General features: G+C 37.5%; 1 protein-coding gene across 3 annotated transcripts in view; it reads left to right on the forward strand.

The window, feature by feature from the left end:
* CNTNAP2 (contactin associated protein 2) overlaps window positions 1-22,270 on the forward strand; it is a 559,041-nt gene that overhangs the window by 289,903 nt on the left and 246,868 nt on the right. For all 3 annotated transcript variants that reach the window (XM_015854927.2, XM_015854925.2, XM_015854926.2), the window contains one exon: window positions 701-850. In XM_015854927.2, the coding sequence (XP_015710413.1) occupies window positions 701-850 (150 nt within the window). The remainder of the gene's footprint in view (window positions 1-700; window positions 851-22,270) is intronic.

Raw genomic sequence — 22,270 nt, forward strand, 5'->3', positions numbered from 1 at the left:
TCAAATTTATTCCTTTTTCATAAGAGATGTCATTAAAAGGATTTTCTTTTACGATAATGTTTGCCATTTACTTGTTCATACCATGTAAGCTACCTCCAAAAAAAAAAAAAAGTTCAAGTTTTTGGTAGACATTTGATGGATTTACAATGAATTTGTGATAATACCTTCATCTTCCTCTGACTGAACTCACATCTCACTTGCAAGATTGTCTGTTTGTTCATCTTCCACAAAAGTTTTCCTTACTCCTCTTTTTTTCTTTCCTTTTTCTTGCAAATACATAGCTTTGGATAAAGGCAATAGCATATTGCCGCAGCAGCCACTAGCATGTGTGGACCTGTGGACTAGAATTAAATTTATTAAATGATGTATTTTCCTCTTGAGCTTGATCAAAGAAATTATTTAAATATATTTCTCATCAGATAAATGTAGAATATGGCTTTTTGGTGGGCAAGGTAAGAGATAACGTATATTTAAAAACACACTTGTCAGAATGGTCAGTTCAGTAGTTTCAAGATTTGCGTTTATCCTGATAATGCCATTTTTATTTTAATAGCTACTTTAATAATACTGCTTGGTTTTCACACTGAAATCATTTCTGAAATAGACTTTGCATAAAGAGATTGGAAGAGGCACTCTAGACACTTACAAATAATAAATATTGCACAATGTAAAATGTTTCAATGTCTTCTGTTTTTTCTAGGCTCCGGTCTCAATGATGGGCAGTGGCATGAAGTTCGATTCCTAGCTAAAGAAAATTTTGCAGTTCTCACCATTGACAGAGATGAAGCTTCAGCTGTTCGAACAAACAGCCCTCTGCAAGTTAGAACTGGAGAGAAATATTTATTTGGAGGTAAAAATAATAATAATACACATCTGCTTCAGATGCTCTTCTCTTGATCTGTGTGAGATGGAGCTCAGACTGCAGTTCAGTCACTTTATATTTGGATCTCCTGAAATGACTGAGTGCTGTTTGTAAAAAAAAGTATAGCAGAATGCTTATCGGCACTCAGCCATGTTAGAGAGCTCTCTTAGTTTCTTGTAGCATCAGAATAGTTCTCCTTACTGTGTTCAACATACATTTTATATAGCATTCGCTTCAAACAAGAAAACCCTGTCCTCATAATAGTTCCTCTATTCAGTTCATTGGCCCTAGCTTCTCCCAAACAACAGCAATAATGGAAGAAAGGTTTCTTAAAAGTAACATGATTGACAATGCATATCAAACAAATCTCCTGTCTACTGTTGAGAACAAAAGACACTGCTTGTTCTTTGTCTCACACTCTGGTCTTCCAGGGTTTCACAGTGATAAGGTCGATCAAAGAGTCTGATAAGCTCTTTGGTGACTTGCTCACAATCAGAAATGCTAAATTTAAATTTACTTCTAAAAATCAATTTACCTTGTGAAGGAAGGGAGGAAGGGAGGAAGGGAGGAAGGGAGGAAGGGAGGAAGGGAGGAAGGGAGGAAGGGAGGAAGGGAGGAAGGGAGGAAGGGAGGAAGGGAGGGAGAGAAGGAGGGAGGGAGGGAGGAAAGGATCACAAGAGAGGATCCTTCTCTGAATGAGTCTGTATGTTTTCACAGAGTATTTTGTTTTCTGCATGGGAACCTTCCCAATATTAGTAGCCTATTTACATGGCACTAAGAGACAAAAATTCTTTTCAGTTCTGGAAACCTGAAGACAGGAAATATCACTGATCTTAGCCTTTTGCTGTTATGTTTTTGGTTTGTTGTTGTTATTGTTTTTAAGAGCTGCATTATTATGTTAATTGAGAGCTTTCATAAATCATAACTGTAAGTTGTTTAGTATTTCTGACCATTAATAGTCCATATACCACAAATAGTTATTTCTGATTATGGTTAGAATGTGTTTCAAAGTGAGACAAAGTGTTTTTATTTACCTTCTCTTTCTTGGCTTGGATTTCTGGAAAGAATTGAACTATCCTTCCCTACTAACCTCCCAAGAATGATGCTTCTTTGTTGTTTCCAATTATACACATAAAACAAAAAGGAAAAACAGAGAAAGTGAAACACAAGAGTTAAAATGAGTTGATTAACTTATTTTACTCTGCTGGAGATAAAGGCCTGTTTTGAGACATCTTAAGCTTGCACCCAACCACCAAATACCCTAATGCCCAGAGGAAATACCTGATTAGAGTCATAAATCAATTTTCTTTCTATTTTATAGCATTTCATCTTAACTATGACTCCTTTCCCTCTCCTTTTTACTGTCTTAGCAAGAACAAAGTTATGCAGTGTGCATCTGCCAGTCCATTATGCTGCTTTTCTGACAAGTAAAGATGAATGGAATATGTAGTAAGTTACCTATGATATGCCAGTCTGTGGCATACAGTAAATTCTTTCTGTACAGCTGTACAAAATGTATTCTGTGTAGGCTCTTTTTCCTGGAGTGGAATTAATTTGTCTCTGAAATTTGGGTTGGCCTAAAATCTTAACAAGGAGCTGGAAAGAAGGGGGAGAAGAAAGAAGTGAAGTACAAGAGGTAAATGCACCTTCCTCTGTTTCATACATGTAGGGCTCTCCTATGTGTGAATCTAGTTTTCTTTAAAACTGTTATCTATAACCAGAGTATGTGAGTGTGTGTTTAATTTTGTCATGGAGGTATGCAGCCTGGATGGCCCTGTCCCTGTGACTAATGAGGCAAGTCACTTACAGCCCATACACTCCAGGAGAGGGAGAAAAGGGCAAGGGTAGGGAGATATCAGATGGGTCTGAAAAACAAACAAAAAACAACAACGGCAACGATCTGAGGAGGAATGGTAATTTACTAAATCCAACAAAATCAAACAAAATGAGAGAAAAAAGTGTCCAAAACTAAAATGTTACTTGAGACTGCAGGGGGATCATGTGCTTTTCATCATGGCAAACTGAGATACTCAGTGAGAGGGAGAGCAGCTACTGTCCTGCCAAGAGCTCCACTTTTCTTCCTCTGTACACCAGGTCCTCTGGGAATGCCACTCCTCCCCTCCCCTCCCTTCCGAGAACCCAAAATACCCAAAAAAGGCAGTCCACAGAACCAGAACATTAACTCTTTAACTCCACTGCTTTACATGATATTCTGATGTGAAATACTGACAACAAAAATCACAAAACCACAATAAATTTTTATCAGGTTTTCCATTTTTTAATCATTACAAGCATCCATCAATAATAGCTGTCATAGCCATAGTCAAACTACATTTATAGTAAGAGTGCTTCTGAAATCCCAAGTACACTATCTCAGTAAATCATAAGTGTTCAGACAAGGACTGGAACGGGCTGTATTTTTTAACAACTATCTTGCTTTGGATTGTTAAATCCAGTAAATCCAGTTCTGTTAGTCCATCAATATATTGCTTACAACAATGCAAGTAGAAATGCTGGAAGTAAATCAAACTCCCAAAGAAAAATAGGTACATGCAGGAGACTGATACTTCATGAAAACAAATTTTAAAAAAATCAAATGTATGATAATGAGTTTAGGAATGGATATATGGAAACACAAGTCCTGCTGGAATAACTTCAGCTTTTGAGCCAGGGCTTATTAGAGATGGGAAATGTCTGCCCACTAGAAAATGAATGAATGCAATTTTCACATGTTCTCTCCTTATTTTGTATAGTATAGATCTGTTGCTAAGCTGAAGATCTTGGCCTCAACGTACATACCTGGAAGTTTCTCAGAAAAATAAAATGAAGGAATTGCATTCTTTTTGATATATTTTACTCTTTCCCCTCTATCCTGATTTCAGCTAAGACAGTTTTAACAGCACACAGATATTTTAGTTACTGCTAATCGATGGGAGTGTACCCAGCACAAGGTTGGGAAGTGCCACTGCCTTTATGGCACAACAGCAGAGGACAGGGCTGAATTAGGTAAGCAGTTATTTCATACCATGTGATGCTATGGGAACACTGCGAGTTGTCTGGAATCTGCTCTGGGCATTGGTCAATGAGACCCTGTGTTAGTAGTGGAGCACTGTTCAGCAGACAGTTGTGTTATTAACAATGTATTGATTGTTGGGTGGTGAGTAATTGCATTGTGGAGATATATATTTTTACCATCATGATGGCATTAGAAATCACAAATATGTCTATCCAAGTTGAATTTTGATGTGAGCAGTAAGTACATATTCTTTCCCAGCATTTGAAAATAATCGCACTCCTAAATAATAGCAAATATTAATAATGTAATAGCACATCTGCTTTCTAAGATACCAGGGCTCTGTCTTCAAATGCACAAAACAGGCTTATTGTCCATAGCCACAATTCAGCATATCTAACATACCTACACACACACACAAACAAAAACCAACCAAAATAGCTAAATTACTAGTATCATTGATAGGCCATATATTTGACCTTTTCATGTTTTGGAAAGTGATGATCTTCTTGCTATTGTATTTTCCATATATGTAGAGTTATCTGATTGTCGGGGAGTTCTCTCTAGAGCTCACTCATGGCAGTGGGAACAAACCTGGGGAGAGAAGGAAAAACTACCTCCCCTCTGTAACAGAACAGTGCGGCATTTTGCGGCCTGGCCATGTGCGCTCTGAGAGAGGAGAAGGGAAGGGAGATTGCGAATGGGTCTAGGAGGGAAAAAATGAAATAAAAAAAGATTGATCTGAGAATGAACAGCAGTTTAATGAACCCAATGAAACAACGAGAGAGTTTCAACAAGGAGAAAAACAAGACCAAATCTCCCCGGTGGGCTGTGGGAAGTGGGAAGTTCCAACCACGCTGTCTCCTGCAGGGAACCGGGTTAAACCTTGACACCTTCCTGACCTTCCCTCCAGTGCTACTTCCTTCCCCCCATGCCCATTTAAGGCAGTCCACAGAAAAGAAGAAAAAAAGAAAAAAACTTGTCTCCTTAACTTCCATTATCCCACATGATCTTCTGATGTGGAATAGCAACACAAAGCAAATTACAAAACCATAACACTGATTTTCCTCTTTAAAATGATAGAACCTATGTCAGATTCTCCTTTTACTTCCTGTAAACTAGAACCAAATTTTCGATTGCTTTTCAGATTTTTAAGGGCATATAGAAACAACTGTTATTATAAATAACACCAAGCAAAAAGTTGCCTATCTGCCTGTACAGGCCCCTTCCAACTCAAGATATTCTATGATTCATTGATGCTGGTAACAGATAACTGACATGCATCTTTCAGAAAATTTACCTTTCTATATAATTCTTTGGAAATCTATGAATGAAACAATGTTTAAATCCTTGTGTTTGTTTATTTATATGCACAAGTCTCCAGTGTGAGCTTTCAGTGCCCAGTTTAAGGGCAAAGTATGTCTACTCTGAGTTTAACCTGGGGTGGACAGTGTTTTGGTAATGCACTACTAAATTTTTTCACCAGAAAAACAACAGATCAGATCTAACAGAGCTTGCTTGACCAACTGGGACAAGGGTGTGCTGGGTAATGAGATGGCTGCACTTGTAAGCACAGCTTAAAACTAGATTTAGTTAAAGGAAGTAGATGGAGATTGGAATGATAGAGAAGAGCTGGGGGATGATATATTAGAAAGCAACAGGGAAATAACTTTGAATTGTCTCCAAGTAATTTGAGTGTTGTCTGGGATGCAATGATCACACTGGTGATCTTGAGCAATATGAGCCTGGCAAAGAGCAAAGTCAGGACCCTAAACTGTACTTCCAGTGTAGATTTGGTGGATGAGATTCCCTGGGGAAAAAAAAAAAAAAAAAAAAAAAAAACTTTTTTAGGGAAACAAACAAACAAACAATAAACTGATCAAAGTTTGCACCATCTGGACATGTTGAGATAAGATCAGCATAAACAAGGCACGGATGGAACTGAACTTGGAAAAGTGTGCAAAGAACAGTAAAAAGGGATTCTACAGGTGCATTAGCCTGAAAAAGAACATTAGAAAGAGTGAATCCCTTCTGATAAAGAAATCATCGGTGGCAATAGATCTGGAGAAGGCTGAGGCATGGAAGCATTTTTATTTTTTTTTCCTCATTTTTCACTTGAACAATATTCATCAAATTTCTGAAGTTCATGGACTACATTGTAGGATAGGAAAGTGGAGTCACTCTCACCATGAGACCACCTGATGGACGTGAACATATATGAGTCTGTGGGACATTTTGAAATGCATCCCAGGGTAATAGAATCATAGAATGGTTTGGGTTGGAAAGGACCATAGTGATCATCTAGTTCCAGCCCCCTTGCTATAGGCAGGGACAACTTCCCACTATACCAGGTTGCTCAAAGCCTCATCTGCCTGGCCTTGAATGCCTTCAGGGAAGAAGCATCAATAACTTCTCTAGGCAACTGTCAACAGTTTACAGGCTGGTTCAGCCTGGTTGCGTGATTAGTGGGGCAGAGGGATTTTGTAAAATCCATGCCTCTGAAATAGGGAAACAGGGACACCAAAATAATTAAAAACAGTGTCAACAATTTGAGGAGAAACAAACTAATTTACTAAATATGGTATCAGAATGCAAGATAACACACTGTAATAAAATATAATTAGAATTGAAGCTAATAAATCAAATATAATAAGAGAATATCTGAAAGCTGTAGGTCTTAATACTGAAGTGATGTGTGCAGTTTGGACAGGCAGCAGCAAGGAGAGGCAAAGGAGAAGAGCAACAAAGAGAAAACCCTGACCAGGTGACCTTGCCAGGAGTTATATCTCCTCTCTGACCTCAAAGCCCTCTGGGGATTGTACTTCTTCTCTTCTGGACAGGTACCTGGAACTGGAGCATTAACAGTTTAACTCCCAATGCCCAACATGATGTTATGACATAGAATACCAGTAACCAAAAATCATAAGACCATTCCACCCCTTATTCTACATCACTACATCATGCATCATCCACCAAGTGCACCCTAGTTCCTGGGCAAAAACAGTACCACAAAGAGGCTTGCCCTTTCCAGATATGGAAGGACCCAAACTGCTTTTCCCAGCATGTTCTTTACATGCACTGCAGGGACCTTCTCTCCCTTGACAGTATGTAGGGAGCTGGCAGGACCATCACAATTGATAGATCCTTGAGTGTTGACCAACCAGGTGGCTTCTGCCAAATGCTTCTCCCAGTGCTTAAATATTCCACCGTCCGTTGCTTTCAACATGGTTTTTAACAATCCACTGTATCATTCAGTTTTACCAGAATGGTAGGGGATATGATAAATCCACTTGATAACATGACCTTTGGCCCAAGTATTTACAAAAGAATTTTTCAAATGAGTCTCTTTACCTGACTCAGTTCTTTCTGGGGTGCCATGTCATCACAGGACTTGTTTCTTGAGACCCAATATCGTATTTCAGGCAGTAGCATGGAGTACAGCAAATGTTTCAAGCCACCCAGAGGTTGCCTCCACCATGGTAAGCACATAATGCTTACCATTGCAAGATCATGGCAAGGTGATATAATCAACCTGCCATGCCTCCCCATATTTATACTTTTGCCATCACCCTTCCCCCCAGAGAAGTTTCATTCTCTTGGCTTGTTTAATTGTTGTACAATTCAGCCATGAATTGTACATCACAGCCATGAATAACCTGTTGTGTAGTTACAATTGTAGAGTTCTGCAGTCAATAGACAAACAGATTATGCAGATGTTTTGTGTGAAAGATTATCAGAATAGAAAAATAATCAATGATAAATGGGAAATGCTCACTGATGTCACTCTCGCCATAAACATCACACAGGAGCAATCTCCACATGAAAGAGATCCTGCCTTAGTAGTAGACAGCCCTTAAACAAGATCCGGGAGAGGTGGAACCAAGCTCCACCCTTTCCAGTATCACAGCTGAATCACCTTCACCTGTGCTCCCACAGCTGACTCATTGCTTGCCTCAGATGGTTAATTAGAGGTTCAGGCTGTGATCAAGTTTCCCATACATGAGTAAATGGGATAAAAGAATAATTTCTTACAAATACCAAACATGTACTCATATTTATTAATGAAGAGAAGATATAGGATGTTTTTGAGGGGTGTGTCACAGAGTTATCTAGATCAGTCTATGTCCATGACAGGGGGCAGTAGGCTCATTGTCCTACTGGGAAAGGAAAAAGGGGAAGGGATGGGGAGATGGGAGCTGGGCTCAAGGAAACAAACAGAGCAGCGGTAGCAATCTGAGGAGGAAGACTTATTTTACTAACTGGTGTGCTGATGGACAGACAGCTGAATATGAGCTAGCAGTGTGCCCAGGTAGCCAAGAGGGCCAATGGCATCCTGGCTTGTATCAAGAATGGTGTGGTACGCAGGACTAAGGAAGTCATCCTGCTCCTGTACTCATCATTGGTGAGGCTTCACATCAAGAACTGTGTTCAGATTTGAGCACCTCAGCACAGGAAAGACATGGAGGTACTGGAGCAGGTCCAGAGAAGGGCAATGGGGCTCATGAAAGGCTTGGAGAATCAACCCTATGAGGCTAAGGAAGCTGGGGCTATTTAGTCTAGGGAAAAGAAGGCTGAGGGGAGACCTTATCACCCTCATCCAGTACCTGAAAGGTGCTTACAGTGAGAGTGGGGCAAGTCTCTTCTCACTGGTGACAAGTAACAGGATGAGGGGAAATGGCCGAGAGAGAGAGAGAGAGAGAACAAGCATCACTTCTGTGATGTATTTCCTTCTAATGACCATGAGGTCCTCTGGGACATCTAGTTCATCTTCTCCTCTGTGCCCCACATGATGTTATGATATGCAATACCAATCACAAAAATTACAAAACCATGACAGTGTGAAAATCATGTTCAAGTTTGAAGTGTAAACTAGAGGGAAGTGCAACTTGATCTGTTGCTATGGCAAAGAAAGACATTCTTAGGCTGAGTATAACACCTGAGATGCCAGGAGTATGTGTAACTTGATTGATCCTGAGAAGTGATCTTCCAGACTATCTGCTTTTAGTCCAAGACCTGCATGCTTATCTTTTGGTGTTTCCTAACAAATCAAAGCAAGACTAGTCACCATGGCTTGTAATACACAGTAACTGAAAATCCTTCAATAAAAAAAAACCTTCTATTTAGCAGTAAAAATATGCGATAGTGCTGTTGAACATTTTGTGTTTTATTGTGTTTGTACATGAAGAAAAGATCTTGCTTGAAACTCTATCGAGTATAGCACTAAGAATATTTCCTTGTGGATCTGTTTTCGTGAAAGAGCTAAAAAGAAAGTGAACTTGAAATGCTTATTTTGCTACTTGCATTTATTTAGTTTCTATTATTTAGACTTTCTGTATTCACTTGCCTCTTTAACCTTTCTTTATTCTAACAGCTTAGCTTTAATTTTTGAAGTTTAGCTATTCAGAAATAGAAAATATCATGTTATTATGTCAAGATATCATTTGATAAGCAAAGTTTATGTCAATGCCTATGTTGTACTGCATAAAAATAGCAATTCATTTGCCTGCTTTTCAGATGTGACACAAACCTCTGGGATAGGCCTGCAGTGTCACGCAGTCATGAGTGCATACATGGATGCACACTGAAAATCCATTCAACAAAATTATTTAATTTGATAGTCTTCCTTTTTCATAATTACACAAAGTAGCTTTTCTTTTTTGTAATAATAGGAAGGAAAAGTAGATGGATAGCCAGAGGTTATATAGGAAAGACTCACCAATGTTGAGGCCCACTATAGAAACTCCTCACAGGAGCAACATCCTGAAAAAGATGCTGCCTTGGTGGTGGTCAGCCCTTAAATGGGATCTAGGAGAGGTGGAGTCAAGCTCCACCCCTTCTGGGAGCACAGTTGAATTACCTCCACTTGTGCTCCCACAGCTGACCTGTCTCTTGCCTCAGGTGGTTAATCAGAGGTTCAGGCTGTGATTTACAGTTTCCCATACACTACTGCTTCAATATCCTGATAGTCCAATGAAGAAGCAAACTCCATAGGTAGGCATGTGAAATTTGAAGCTCTCTGTTGTTTTGTTCCATGCTTGGACCAGTAATGATCAGGTACGTAGAACCAGATTATGCACCGCACCCCCCCCCCCCCCCCCCCAAAAAAAAAAAAAAAAAAAAAAAAAAAAAGGTCTAGATCCCATCTTTTAAATATACTTTGTAAAATTAATGCTCTGATATTTGAAATGGCCTTATGTTTATCCTGGCTGGCAGCTTAACATCACATACTCATTTGCTCTCTCCCCTTCACTGTGTTGGGGAACAGAATTGAAAAGTGTACAAGTATGAGAACTCACTAATTGAGATAAGGATTTTTTATAAGAACTATGGGAAAAACAAAACAAAACAAAAACAACAACAACAACAAAAAACAGCAACAGATGAACAAAAAAAAAAACAAAAACACAAGCAAGAATAATTGAAATGATTCACAGTGCAATTGCTCACCACCAGCCCCAAAAAACAGCAGTCCTCCATCTTCAGCCAACTTCCCTATTTTATAGTTCAGCATGATGTCATATGTTTATGAAACATCTCTTTAGTCACTTTACGTCAGTTAACATGGTGAGAAAACTAGGTGAAAAAGCATAATAGGCCACTGAAAACACAGTCTTATCACTAAACCTTTGAAAACCTCCTGAATAACTTTTCTCATTCTTTCTTCTGTGTTGCTTTAAAAATAAAAAAAAATAATAATAATTGTTTCCTTTAACATTATATTTTTGTTTGTTAGTTTGATTTTTACTCTCTCTGCACTTCCCTACAAATAATTCTCAGTCCAGGCTGATTTTTAATTCCTCCTGAAAATGTTCTGTATATCAATTTATGAAAAAACCCTATAAGACTATACTAGTGGCAGAGTGGTCTGCTGTAGCAATGCTTATGCTAACTTCACAGTAGTGGTAAATCTTTTGAAAAATTGTATTGCAAAACACAGGTACTTTTTAGAAACTTAATGGATCTGTTCATCCCCCAATCCATTGTTACTGTACTTCAAAAAATAAACCATCACTGATGAATCATAAAAGACCAATTACACCATTAAATGGCTTGATTGCACCTACAGTACAGACTAATTTTCCAGGTAGATTCTGAACAGTTCATTTAACATTAAAGCAGATGAACAGCTAGAATAAGATGACCTAGGAAGAACACTTTTCATGCAGAAAACAATCTGCTGTTGAAGGATAGTCTTAATAATTTTCTTTTTAATTTTTCTTTGATTAAAATACATCCTGTTTTAATTTCTCATATTTCTCTCTCAGAGATCTGGCAAAAAGGGATGAAGATGACAGAAGGCTGAATGGATGACACTTTTCATAGTTGAAACTAAAAACTCCATCACATCAGTAGTTTCTGGGTTTACAGGAGTGACATAGAATGAGGAATGAGCATGAGCACTCTGTACAGTGCTTATATATGTGTTATACACATAACACTGTTTTCATAAATTACTCTAGAGATGTTATAACAGCATTATTCTCCTGTAGTAAACATGATATGTGTAAGTTTAGGTCCATTGAAATCTCTAGATCTCTTGAATTCAGTTGTTTAATTAAGAAAACAATTAACAACTATGTTTACATGGCCTGATGTTCATGTCTTCAGTAGATTAGGAAGAGCTACATGGTGGGAAATACATGTGAAACAAAGAACAGTGTAAGTAAGAAATTGCCTTGGGAAGATGAGTTGGCTATTGTTTAAGCTTTCTGAAGAAGTTAAAAACAGGTAACCATTTTACCTTAGAAGGATACTAATTCATTTATCCATTAAGTTGAAAATGCAGTAAACTATTGATTTCTTACTGAATCAGTATGTGAGAAAACTGGCCTATGGCCCTGAGTAAGCTCAATCAGGGGAAAATTTTCTGGCTCTAAAAAAAAAAACAAAAAAACCCAAAACCAAACAAGTGACATAGTAAGAGATGTTATAGCAGTGATGTTGAGGAAGTTTAATCTTATAGTACTAAATAGTGCAGAGATGATAGATGAGAGTTGAACTTTTAAACTAAAAATAAAAGAGACAAAATCTGGCATACCGTCCAACAAATTAAAAACAAGAGAAGAGTCTGAATCCTGAAGAAACTAGGTTAAAGTGATCATCTTCTGGTAAAATTTTCAAGCTTATATTTTTCTCTCAGGTTCTTTTTTGTCATTATTTTCCCTTTGCTTTGTCTGTTTGGTTCATTAGCTCTCAAATTGCTTTTTTTTTTTTTTTTTTTAAAATATTTTTTCCCATTCTGAAGTTTACATATACATGTATAAATATATATATATTTAACATATCATAACAAGATTCAAACCAGAAAAATACAGGACTTTAGTAATTTACAGAACTGTCACTAGTTTAGTTTTTTTTTGTATTATTAAAAAATGTGAGGGCTCCAAAATACTAAATTAATCATTGCAGTTTATTGAATGAACAGTTTCTTCGGATGACTTCATACCAACGGGGTAATCTCAGAGAATAGAACTTTTTCACAGCAGTGGTCTTCAGGTGCTTTGCCTTTTTTCCCTCACCTTGTAAGGGAAATCATTGATCACAGCCTGAATCTCTGATTAACCACCTGAGGCAAGCAAGGAGTCAGCTGTGGGAGCACAGATGAAGGTAATTCATCTGTGCTCCCAGAAGGGGTGGAGCTTAATTCAACCTCTCCTAGATCCCATTTAAGGGCTGACCTCCACTAGAGTTGCATTTCTTTTTGGGGATTGCCCCTTTGTGGAGTTTTTGTGATGAGCCTCATCATTGGCAAGCATCCACCTCAACTGAAGGCACTGGTGAATCTTTCCTTAGATGTCTTCTGGCTATCTATTTACTCTGTTATTGCAACTATGCTCTTGTATTAGCTTAACTACACACATATACACATTTAAGAATTTGGGGCTATGAAAAGAAGTGAGAAATACTAGTTAGCTTATTTACACAAAATAAGTGTGAGAGACTCAAGAGGCTTAAAACATTTTTATTAATAAAAGAAACCATTCCTGAAATCACTATTTCCTTGAATTGGGGTTGGTGGTTTGTATGGTCTCAACTTCATTTCAGTCTATCATCTTCATTGCCATGTGTATTACCTTCTCTATAAGAACAGAAAAGTTGTTGTTTGTAGCAGGGAGTGACAGTATATACATCTAGGAATAGAAAAGCTCAAAAACTCAAAGGCACTGTATATGTTGCTGTCAGAAATTCTCTATTGTGTGCTAAATGAAATATTTTTACGTAAAGTGTCAGAAGAGAAATCCATAGCTGGTCTCATCAATCCTCTGCTGATCCCAAATGGCAGACTAAACAGGAAAAAAGGAATTGTGTTCTCTAGTCTCCTTCTGCTACTTCAAACCCAATATTGAACATAAAATTTTAATTGTCACATTACGAAATGCAGGAAAAGAATCTGAACTTTGTTTCTTACCTATTCAATGTATATAGCTTGATATATGATACTTAGTGAGTTAACCTGCGTGTCCACTGTCTCCTACTGTGCTCTACATGGCTAGCTGGTCTTTATTAAAAGAACACTGAACTATTTTTAACTCTGTAGATACTAGAAGACTAGTAATTCTCTGTAGAAATACAACTGAAAGTCCTTGTAAATTTAAAACATTTAAAAATAAAATCATGCTATGGATTTTATTAATATGTATTATAGCTGACTGAATAGCAATTTCTAATCATGTCAGTCATGTAAATTACTTTGACTTGAATTGCTGTGTACAGATAAACAAAAAGAAGGAACTGTATTATCAGCAGGAGCTCAATTAAGAGCCCAGTTTATGCAACGTAGGTGATGGGCTTAAACACTGATAGTACAAAATCAGTATTATGTAGATAATGTGTATGCAATACAGTAGTAATTCCAGTTAAGCATTTTTTCTGATACAATGTAGAACAAAATTACTATTGGGAAGTAATCTGAAATCTTTTTCTGAGGTTATTTCCTTAAGGAGGTTCTGAATACCAGATAACTAGTTTAGATATTAACGTAAAGGTAAACCTATGATCCCTAAATAATTTAGCATACTCATGAGTCACTTAAAATAAGGAGAATGCTGTGGGCAAACTTACAGAATGTCATACTACTTTTACTACTTTTTCTTTAAAAAACACCAGCAACCAAAAAAACCCACTTAACTCTGTCCTTTAGGTCATCTGTAATTAATTAGAAATGAAAACTTGTAGCTCAAAATCAATCAAATGGAGACTTCAAATCATTTATTTGTCAAAATAAATTCAGATTGTTTATCTTTTATATGAAATAAAATTTAGTAGAGTTTTAAGATTTTATATTCTGAAGTGTAGCTTTTCAGCAAGGAATATGAGCTACCAGCTCATGGAATTGAAAAGTTAAATCAGCTCAATATACTTCAAGAATTTCCAGAAATATCTCTTAGATTTTTTTTTCTTCAAATATCATCATGAGATTAAAGAATATGGGTACTGAAGAAAACTTATGTTACCATGTTTGCTGAATTTTTCCAACATTTGTGTTGAGTGATTTTTATTTTTTTTTTTAATATTGTTTGTGAGCTATATTGTTTAGTTTAATTTTTTTTGTTTATGGAAGAAGTTATGAATATGGCAGTGAAAGCGTTTTTTATCATCTGAAGTATTTAAAACTGTGTCATGGTTTACTATGTGTTTCCTGATAGTTTTGAAATTAGTGATTTAGTAAGGAACTGGTAAAAAACGGGTTAGTTTTTTTTTCTGATACATTTTAAATTCTTCCTGTTTATTCTCCATCTTGCTTGCATTACTCTAGAGGCACCTCAAATAAGTAACAAGTCATACTGATTTCCCAGAAGTGAGAGTATACCCCATAAAATTATTCAGGCATAGAAGTTTAAATACTTCATAATTTCCGTTTTTCTGTCAATTGAAAGTTTGTTATACAGTTTTTAAATGATCACTACCATTGAAGTTATTGATGGGAAGATCCTGGGAAGTTTAAATGAGTGTTTGAATATTTGAAAGCTTGTATGGATCATTAATTTAATTTGGTTTTCGCAACTGGTTAAAATTTGGCCCAGAAAATGATTTTAGACCTGATTTCTCAATGGTCTTATCTCTGTTTCCAACTGATACAAGAGGGTTTATGTGATTTAAAAGTAAAACCATTAAATGTACTCTTGCTAGCACAATTCTTGGTGTTACTTTAGAGGTTTACGTTTCAAGCACATGTTTTACTGAGCATGAACAGAGTTAATATTGATATTCAAAACACACAGAATATATTGTTGCAATGTTCAAGCTATGGACTCAGATATGAATGATCCAAATTGTTTATTCAGGTTCCACTTATGTCCCTTATATACATTCACAAGTTTTCTTTTCTAACTTTTCCACCCACCTGGTTAAAGCATTTTTAATATAATTTATTTTATTTATAGTTACAAGTAAAATACTGCTAATTCCTTTAAAAATAGCAGCCTTAAAAAGCTTTTATCACTTTCTTAAGCTGGGTATTAGTATCTAATCCATACTTGTTTCTGTTTGATTAAATGACATACATTCCCAAAACAATCTGTTTAGTAAAAGAACATCGAAATTTTTGTCTAGTATTGACAAATTTCACCCTGTTTGAGACAACTATGAATAATGCATAGACTTCCAAAAATCAACCTGTCCTGCCTTTCCAGAAATACACTGTCGGTATTCCTAGCAATCTGCTTGTGGTCAAGTCAGTCAAGCCTTTGCTATGGCTTAGGCATACCTTTGTCAGTAAGATTAAAGACTTTCACACAAAAATGCATATTCAGAGTAATATCTCTAGATTTTTAACATAATTTTCTTGAAAATGACGTAGTTTCCATGAATGAGTGGTTCAGTTCTGCCATTGCAGGAGCTCTGTTTCTAAAGTAAGAAACATTCTTCTGCAGATCTTCAGTTTCAAAGGTATGGAGCTTGTGAGAAAAATATTATGGATTTCTGAATGCTCTTAAATCAAAATTCTTCCCAACTTATGGTCTTTTATTGTATTCAGTAATAATGGTAAGGAAGGATATTCTTATAAAAGGTTCTAGTTCAGACTGTTTTATAAGCAGTCAGTTGAAGCAGTGAATCCAGTGTTTTGTTAGGCACAAAACCACTTTATTTTAGTTTTCTTTCTCTGCTACTGCTCTTCGTATCATCGAGGTTAGACTTGTCAGTTGCAATGATTTCTACAAATTGTCTTCCTTTTCTGTCAAAAGGAATTTAAGGGGATTTCTCTACATTTCAAGGTCATCAAAATCACTCTTTAGGTGGCACAGGTAGCTACTAAGCTATCCAAAACTGTTTGAAAAAGTTTTCCATTCTCAGACTGACCTGAAAAATGCCCCTCAAGATCAAGGGCCTGTGAAGACTTGTATTTAATATATAACTACTAAACCTACATGCTTCTTACAGGTAGGATGCAGTCACTGTGACTGGTGTGCTTGTTTGATCTCTTACTTGCTATCCATTTAAACAGAAACCCTTACCTACAGAAGCACCATGAATTGGATACTGGCAACTGCAAGGCTGAGTTCTCAAACAATTTTTATTATTTTTTTTTAATTATTATGGGACAGATCTCAAAAAGATCCATTGCAGATGGAGCTTTGAGATTCCACTTGGAAGCCTTATCTTCTGGATCAACCAGGTCCATCAATTCAGGAACATGGCTATCATCTACTGAAATGTTGCGGATCTGCTTCATTGGGAGACGTAGCTTTTTTTTTCTTTTTTCCCCATCAATACACCAAGTTGTTCTAATTTTTCAGTGCAGTCTCGAAATAGTTGATATTCATTTTCTAAAGTACTGGCTATTGTTTTGGTCTGATTTAAAGAAATTAATAGTGGCCATGCCAGTGTAGAAGCAGCTAACTGGTGTTCATTTGTAAATAATATATTTTTGCTTAATCCATGAAATAATCCGCAATATGGGATGGGGAAGAAATATTTCCCATGTTTGAAAAATGGGGTTCCATGCTGATTATAGTCAACAGATCATAGTAAGGTGACCCCAGGATTTCTGTCCAGGGATGGCTTTTTCTAGGGGGATAATTTTCTCCCTCCTGGACCATTTAAAGATATTTGAATGAAAAATAGTGACTTTTTTTTTTTTTAAGTATTCTGGCCTGCCTGGCTCACCAAATGTACAGTTGGACGAGCATCATGGTTAGGATTATACTTTACAGGTGTTGTAGTTGGAAAGATTGCCATGGTGAGAAAGAAACAATCAAGGGTGTGTGCCCTGGTGGCGCAAGTGGTAGGAATGTTGCGTTGCAACACCGAAGGCCCTGGGTTCAAATCCCCCCTGTGGCGCAAGTGGTAGAAGTGCCGCTCTGCTACACAGAGGCTTGAATCCCGGGGGGCTGTACTCGATGATCTCTAAGGTCCCTTCCAACCCACACGAGACTATGAGACTATGAAGGAAGTAATGTTCACCCATATCCTAGGCTTACAGTTGAAAACTCCAAAAAGGAAGGATCTCTATAAAGAGATCCTACCACTTTTCCCAAATGGTAGTCAGCCATTAAATGGGGTCTAGGAGAGGTGGAGCCAGGCTCCACCCCTTACGGTCACACAGGTGAATTGCCGTCACTTGTACTCCCACAGCTGACCCAGTCCTTGCCTCAGGTAATCCATCAGTAGTTTAGGCCACGACTCAACAGTTCCCAAATAACAGGATCTGCTCCATCCCTAGGATCATTTTTGTGGACCTTATCTGGACACAATCCAATGGGTCTTTCTGGATGAAATACTCACTGTGGAATGGAGGAGCAGAATCATTTCCTTTGACCTGCTGAATACACTTCTTTTGATTCAGCTCAGGATATGTTTGACTTTCTGAGCTGTGAGGACAGACTGCTGACTTGCATCCAGATTATCAGCCATTGGTAACCCCACGACCTTTTCTACAGAGCTATGCTCCGACCTTTCATTCCTCAGTTTGTATTCTGGAGAATATTTTGTATTATGGAGAATATGGCTGCTCATGGCTTAGTGTCACGGGTTACTTAGATTTACCTATGCCCGTGACAGGGGAAGCCACCCCGTGGCCCCCCCCCCCAGGGCCCGGAAAGGAGGGGGAAAAGGGGAATGGGATAAAAACAGCGGCAATCTAAGGAGGAAAAACTTATTTTACTAAATATGATATCGAAATACGAGATAACACAATATAATATAATTGAGGCTAACAAATCGAACGAAACAGAGAGAGAGTCCCCGAAAACCGAGAGGCCTACTGTGAACTGTAGGCGACACGGCTGGAAAGCTTCCCACTCTCCGAGAAGTTCGAGAGAAGAAGGAGGACACTCCAGCCTGGGAACGAGATTATATAGTGTCCTGGTCCCATGACTTATCATTACCCCTGTTGTTCTCTGGGATATGTAGTCTTCTTCTGTGGACTTCACATTCAATAGAAGTATCCATACTTTACATGATGTTATGATGTGGAATACTGATAGCAAAATTACAAAATTACAAAACCATGACACTTAGACTTGTATAGAGTTCAGTGGGTAAAGATCTGGCTGGTTGGCCAGGGCTTGAGTATCACAGTAAACAGAGTTCAATCCAGTTAATGGCTAATGACCACATGCATTCTCCAGGGTTCAGTGCTGTGATCAACTTTTTTTTTTTTTTTTTTAACATTTTTATCAAGGGTATGGTTGAGGAGATGGACCCTCACTAAGTTCACAGATGATACCATTGTAGGCAGTAATGTTTATCTACTTAAGGGTAGGAAGGCTCTGCAGGGGGATCTATATAAGCTGGATCAATAGCTAAATTCGATCATGTGACATTCAACAAGTCTGTCAGGTGCTGTACTTCTGTTGTAACAATCCCATGAATCAGCACAGACCTACGGAAGAGTGGTTAGAAAGATACCTGTCAGAAAAGCACTTGCTAAACCTGAATATGAGTCAACAGTGTGCTCAGGTGACTAAGAATGTCAACAGCAGCCTGGACTGCATTGGAAATAGTGTGGCCAGCAGGAATAAGGAAGTGATTTTCTCCTTGTATTTGATGCTCTTTAGTTTATACCTCCAATACTCTGTTGAATTTTGGGCCCCTACTTACAGGAATGATATTTAGTTGATCAAGCACCTGCAGAGAAGAGGCAAAAAAAGCTGGTGAAAAGACTGAAAAACAAGGATTGTGAAGGAACTGAGCCTGTTCAGTCTGGGGAACAGGAGGCACTCAGAGCACCCAGAGTTTCTTTTCTCAAGTGACAAGTGATAGAACATGAGGAAACAGTCTCAAGTTGCACCAGGAGATGTTTAGACTGGATATCAGGAAGAATTTCTCCACAAAGAAACACTGGGAGAAGGTATCCAGTGAACTGATAGAGTAACCATACCTGCAGGTATTTAAGAGAAGTATGGATATGGTACGAAGGGAGATGGTCTGATGGTGGTCTTGGGAGTATTATGGTATATGATGATTATTTTCCAATCTAAATGGTTTTATGATTCTGTGAAAATAAACAAAACAATTAGACATAAATTATTAATTTGAACATTATTTGCCTGAAATAAATAGTACGGTAGATAGTGTTTTCTTAACATTTTGAGTAGTAATTTTGTAATTAACACTCACTTGACCCTTCCACAAGTAAGGAGGAACTAACAGAAACTGAGGCATATCTAGTTAATACAATGGCAGGAGACTTTGAGTACCTAAGTGAAGAATCTTTGTCACGCCTAACAGCATTCACTGGAGTTCTAAGGGAAATCAAATACATAAATAAATAAATAAACTCTAATTGGCTACTTATCTTTTATATCAGTCCAGATTCTTGAGGAATAAAATCTATGAAAAGTGACAGCAGTTTATAGATATTAGGAAAGGTCTGGTAATAGAATCATAGAATTACCCAGGTTGGAAAAGACCTTGAAGACCATCAAGTCCAATTGCAGCCTAACCATAGTACCCTAACTCTAAAAACCTTCTGCTAAATAGAACTGGTTTCTGAAGTAGAGAGTCATTAGTTGAAATCTGATAAACTACAGGCATAATATTTTTCATGAAAGAATCTGTGTTGTTCTTGTAGAAGGGCTCACAGCTGTTCTTAACAGTCAGTAAGCATCCTACAAGAACAGGCTGGGAGATCTGTTCAGTCTGGAGAAGAGAAGGCTCTGGGGAGAACATTTAGCAGCCTTTCAGCATCTAAGGGCGGCCATGAAGAAAAAAGGGGACAGATTATTTAGCAGGGTTTCTTGTGATAAGATGAGGAGAAATTGTTTCATACTAAAAGAGGGGACATTTAGATTGGATATGAGGAACAAGTTTTTTACAATAAGGGTGGTGAGGCACTGGAACAGGTTGCCCAGAGATGTGATGGATGCCCCATCCCTGGAAACATTCAAGTTCAGGTTGGACTGGATTCTGAGCAAACTGATCTAGCTGTGTAATGAGTACACAGAAGGAAAAGGTATCAGTAAGTTATGAAATAGAAGTATATGAATAAGAAACAAAGAGAAATATAGATGTGTATGTGAAAGACAAAACTTTTTTTGTTGTTGTTGTTTTTTGTCTCAAAGCTTGCTTTGTGAGGCCTTTCTAGTTATAAGACTGACTGAATTATCCAGGGGCCTGAATGGTGGGTGTCGCCATGCCACAGTACCTCTGATTATGATTGCAAAGATAAGCAGAAGCAGGACAAGCAGTCTTTCTCAGGGGTGCTGCTTGAAGGAGCTGATCACTGCAAAAGGTAATAATGTTTGTGCATGGCAAAGAAGGCACCACTTCCTGCTCGTTTATCTGTTGGGCCAGGAGCGAAAAGAAGAAAAAAGAACAGAGAAATGGGGGATAAAAGGCCCCCATTAAACTAGGGACTTTGGAGACAAACTCCCAAAGACACCTTTGACAGAGAATTCCCTGAGGGGAAAACCTCTTAGGAAGAACCTCCAAATGCCTGCTTGCTGCAGAGCTTCCTGGCTTTCTCCCATTGCCCACGGTGATCAGATGAGTTTCTGAAATCAACAGACCTACTATGTACCTCACTGGACCCATTGTGCTGACTATCTCTTTTGCTCTCTACAGAGACTCCTTGCTCATATTTCCTATTCTTCCCATCGCACATCTTCCCTTCCACATTTCCTTAAATGGCTAGGACTTGTAATAAACTGGTCGGACCAACATTTAAACTGTTTTCTTATTCTCCTGCCAGGTATACATATATCCAAGAACTTTACCTCCTTCCTATAAACTGGAGTGAGGCAAAGTAGAAGTCAAAACTGTGACAGAACCTGCAGTGAAGAAGAGAGAAGAGTGAATGAGAAAGATCAGAAATAAGTAAATTTAAGCAGAGATTACAAAGAATGGTGAATGAATATGTTATTGTAGAAATAGAACAAAATCATGTACATCTGAATAGTGAAAATTCACAATGGAAGGGAAAAGGTTTTTTTACTTTTTAATAGTATGCAAAATCTTTTCAGGGTATGATGATATGGTAATATGTTATGTACAGCTTAGTAAGAGAGTACGATACTTTGGGGATTATTTACTCATTTATTTAGGGCCTAATCTCCATTTTTTAATGTCTCTCTAAAGTTTGTGTCTTTCATTTATATGTAGTGCAATTCCACTTGTGGCACAATGTCAACTGACAGCTAAATTTCTGGAAAACTACAGTCAATTCTAAATTTAAGTTCTGCCAAATTCAATGAGGTAGTATCAAATACATTTATAGCAAAATTGCCTACTTTTTTTAATCTTTCTGTTTCTGAGTTTACCATATTTCTCAGGACAGAGTAGCTCAGCTGCATGTACAAAGTTACATGTACCACCTTGAATAGGCTAAATATCTACTAAATTGTCTCTAATTATCCTTGAAATTTAAATCTGAGAAGCAATCTTGTCCTAAAACTTGTATTAAGTTTAATTGCTATATTATTTACTATTTATACTATAAAAGAATATGAAGGGTTAGAATTTATTATCACGGAAAATTATTTACAGTTCAGTGTACCCTCATGTACAAGTCAATCTAAGAAGAAATGTTTGAGCTTATGGATGAAAGAAGTGAGTTCTCAGCTTGTGTAAACTGACATTCTGCTACCAAATGTAATGGTCTAGACAAGTTAGCAGAAGCTGAAGGTGCAATACTGGTATGCTGTTCTTTACAGATCAGTGTTTTTTTCTTGGTACCATTCTATTTATGCAAACATGTAAGCATGACTGATCGCTATTAATTATTAAAAACAGTTGAGAGATATTTTTTTAACAGAATGCCTAAAGCAGGTAAATTCTGTGCAAAATGATCCCCAAGAAGATAGGTTTCTATAAATTAGGGCTAGAAGGGAAAAGTAACTAGACACCAAAAAGACTAGGTATACTTTTCCTACCTAGTGTACATATGTAAATGAATTAAATGCAGAGCATATGCACATACATATAGCTTGGCAGTAATATTTGGCTGCTGGCAA

The sequence above is a fragment of the Coturnix japonica genome, chromosome 2, assembly GCF_001577835.2.
Source record: "Coturnix japonica isolate 7356 chromosome 2, Coturnix japonica 2.1, whole genome shotgun sequence".
Taxonomy (NCBI): Eukaryota; Metazoa; Chordata; class Aves; order Galliformes; family Phasianidae; genus Coturnix; species Coturnix japonica.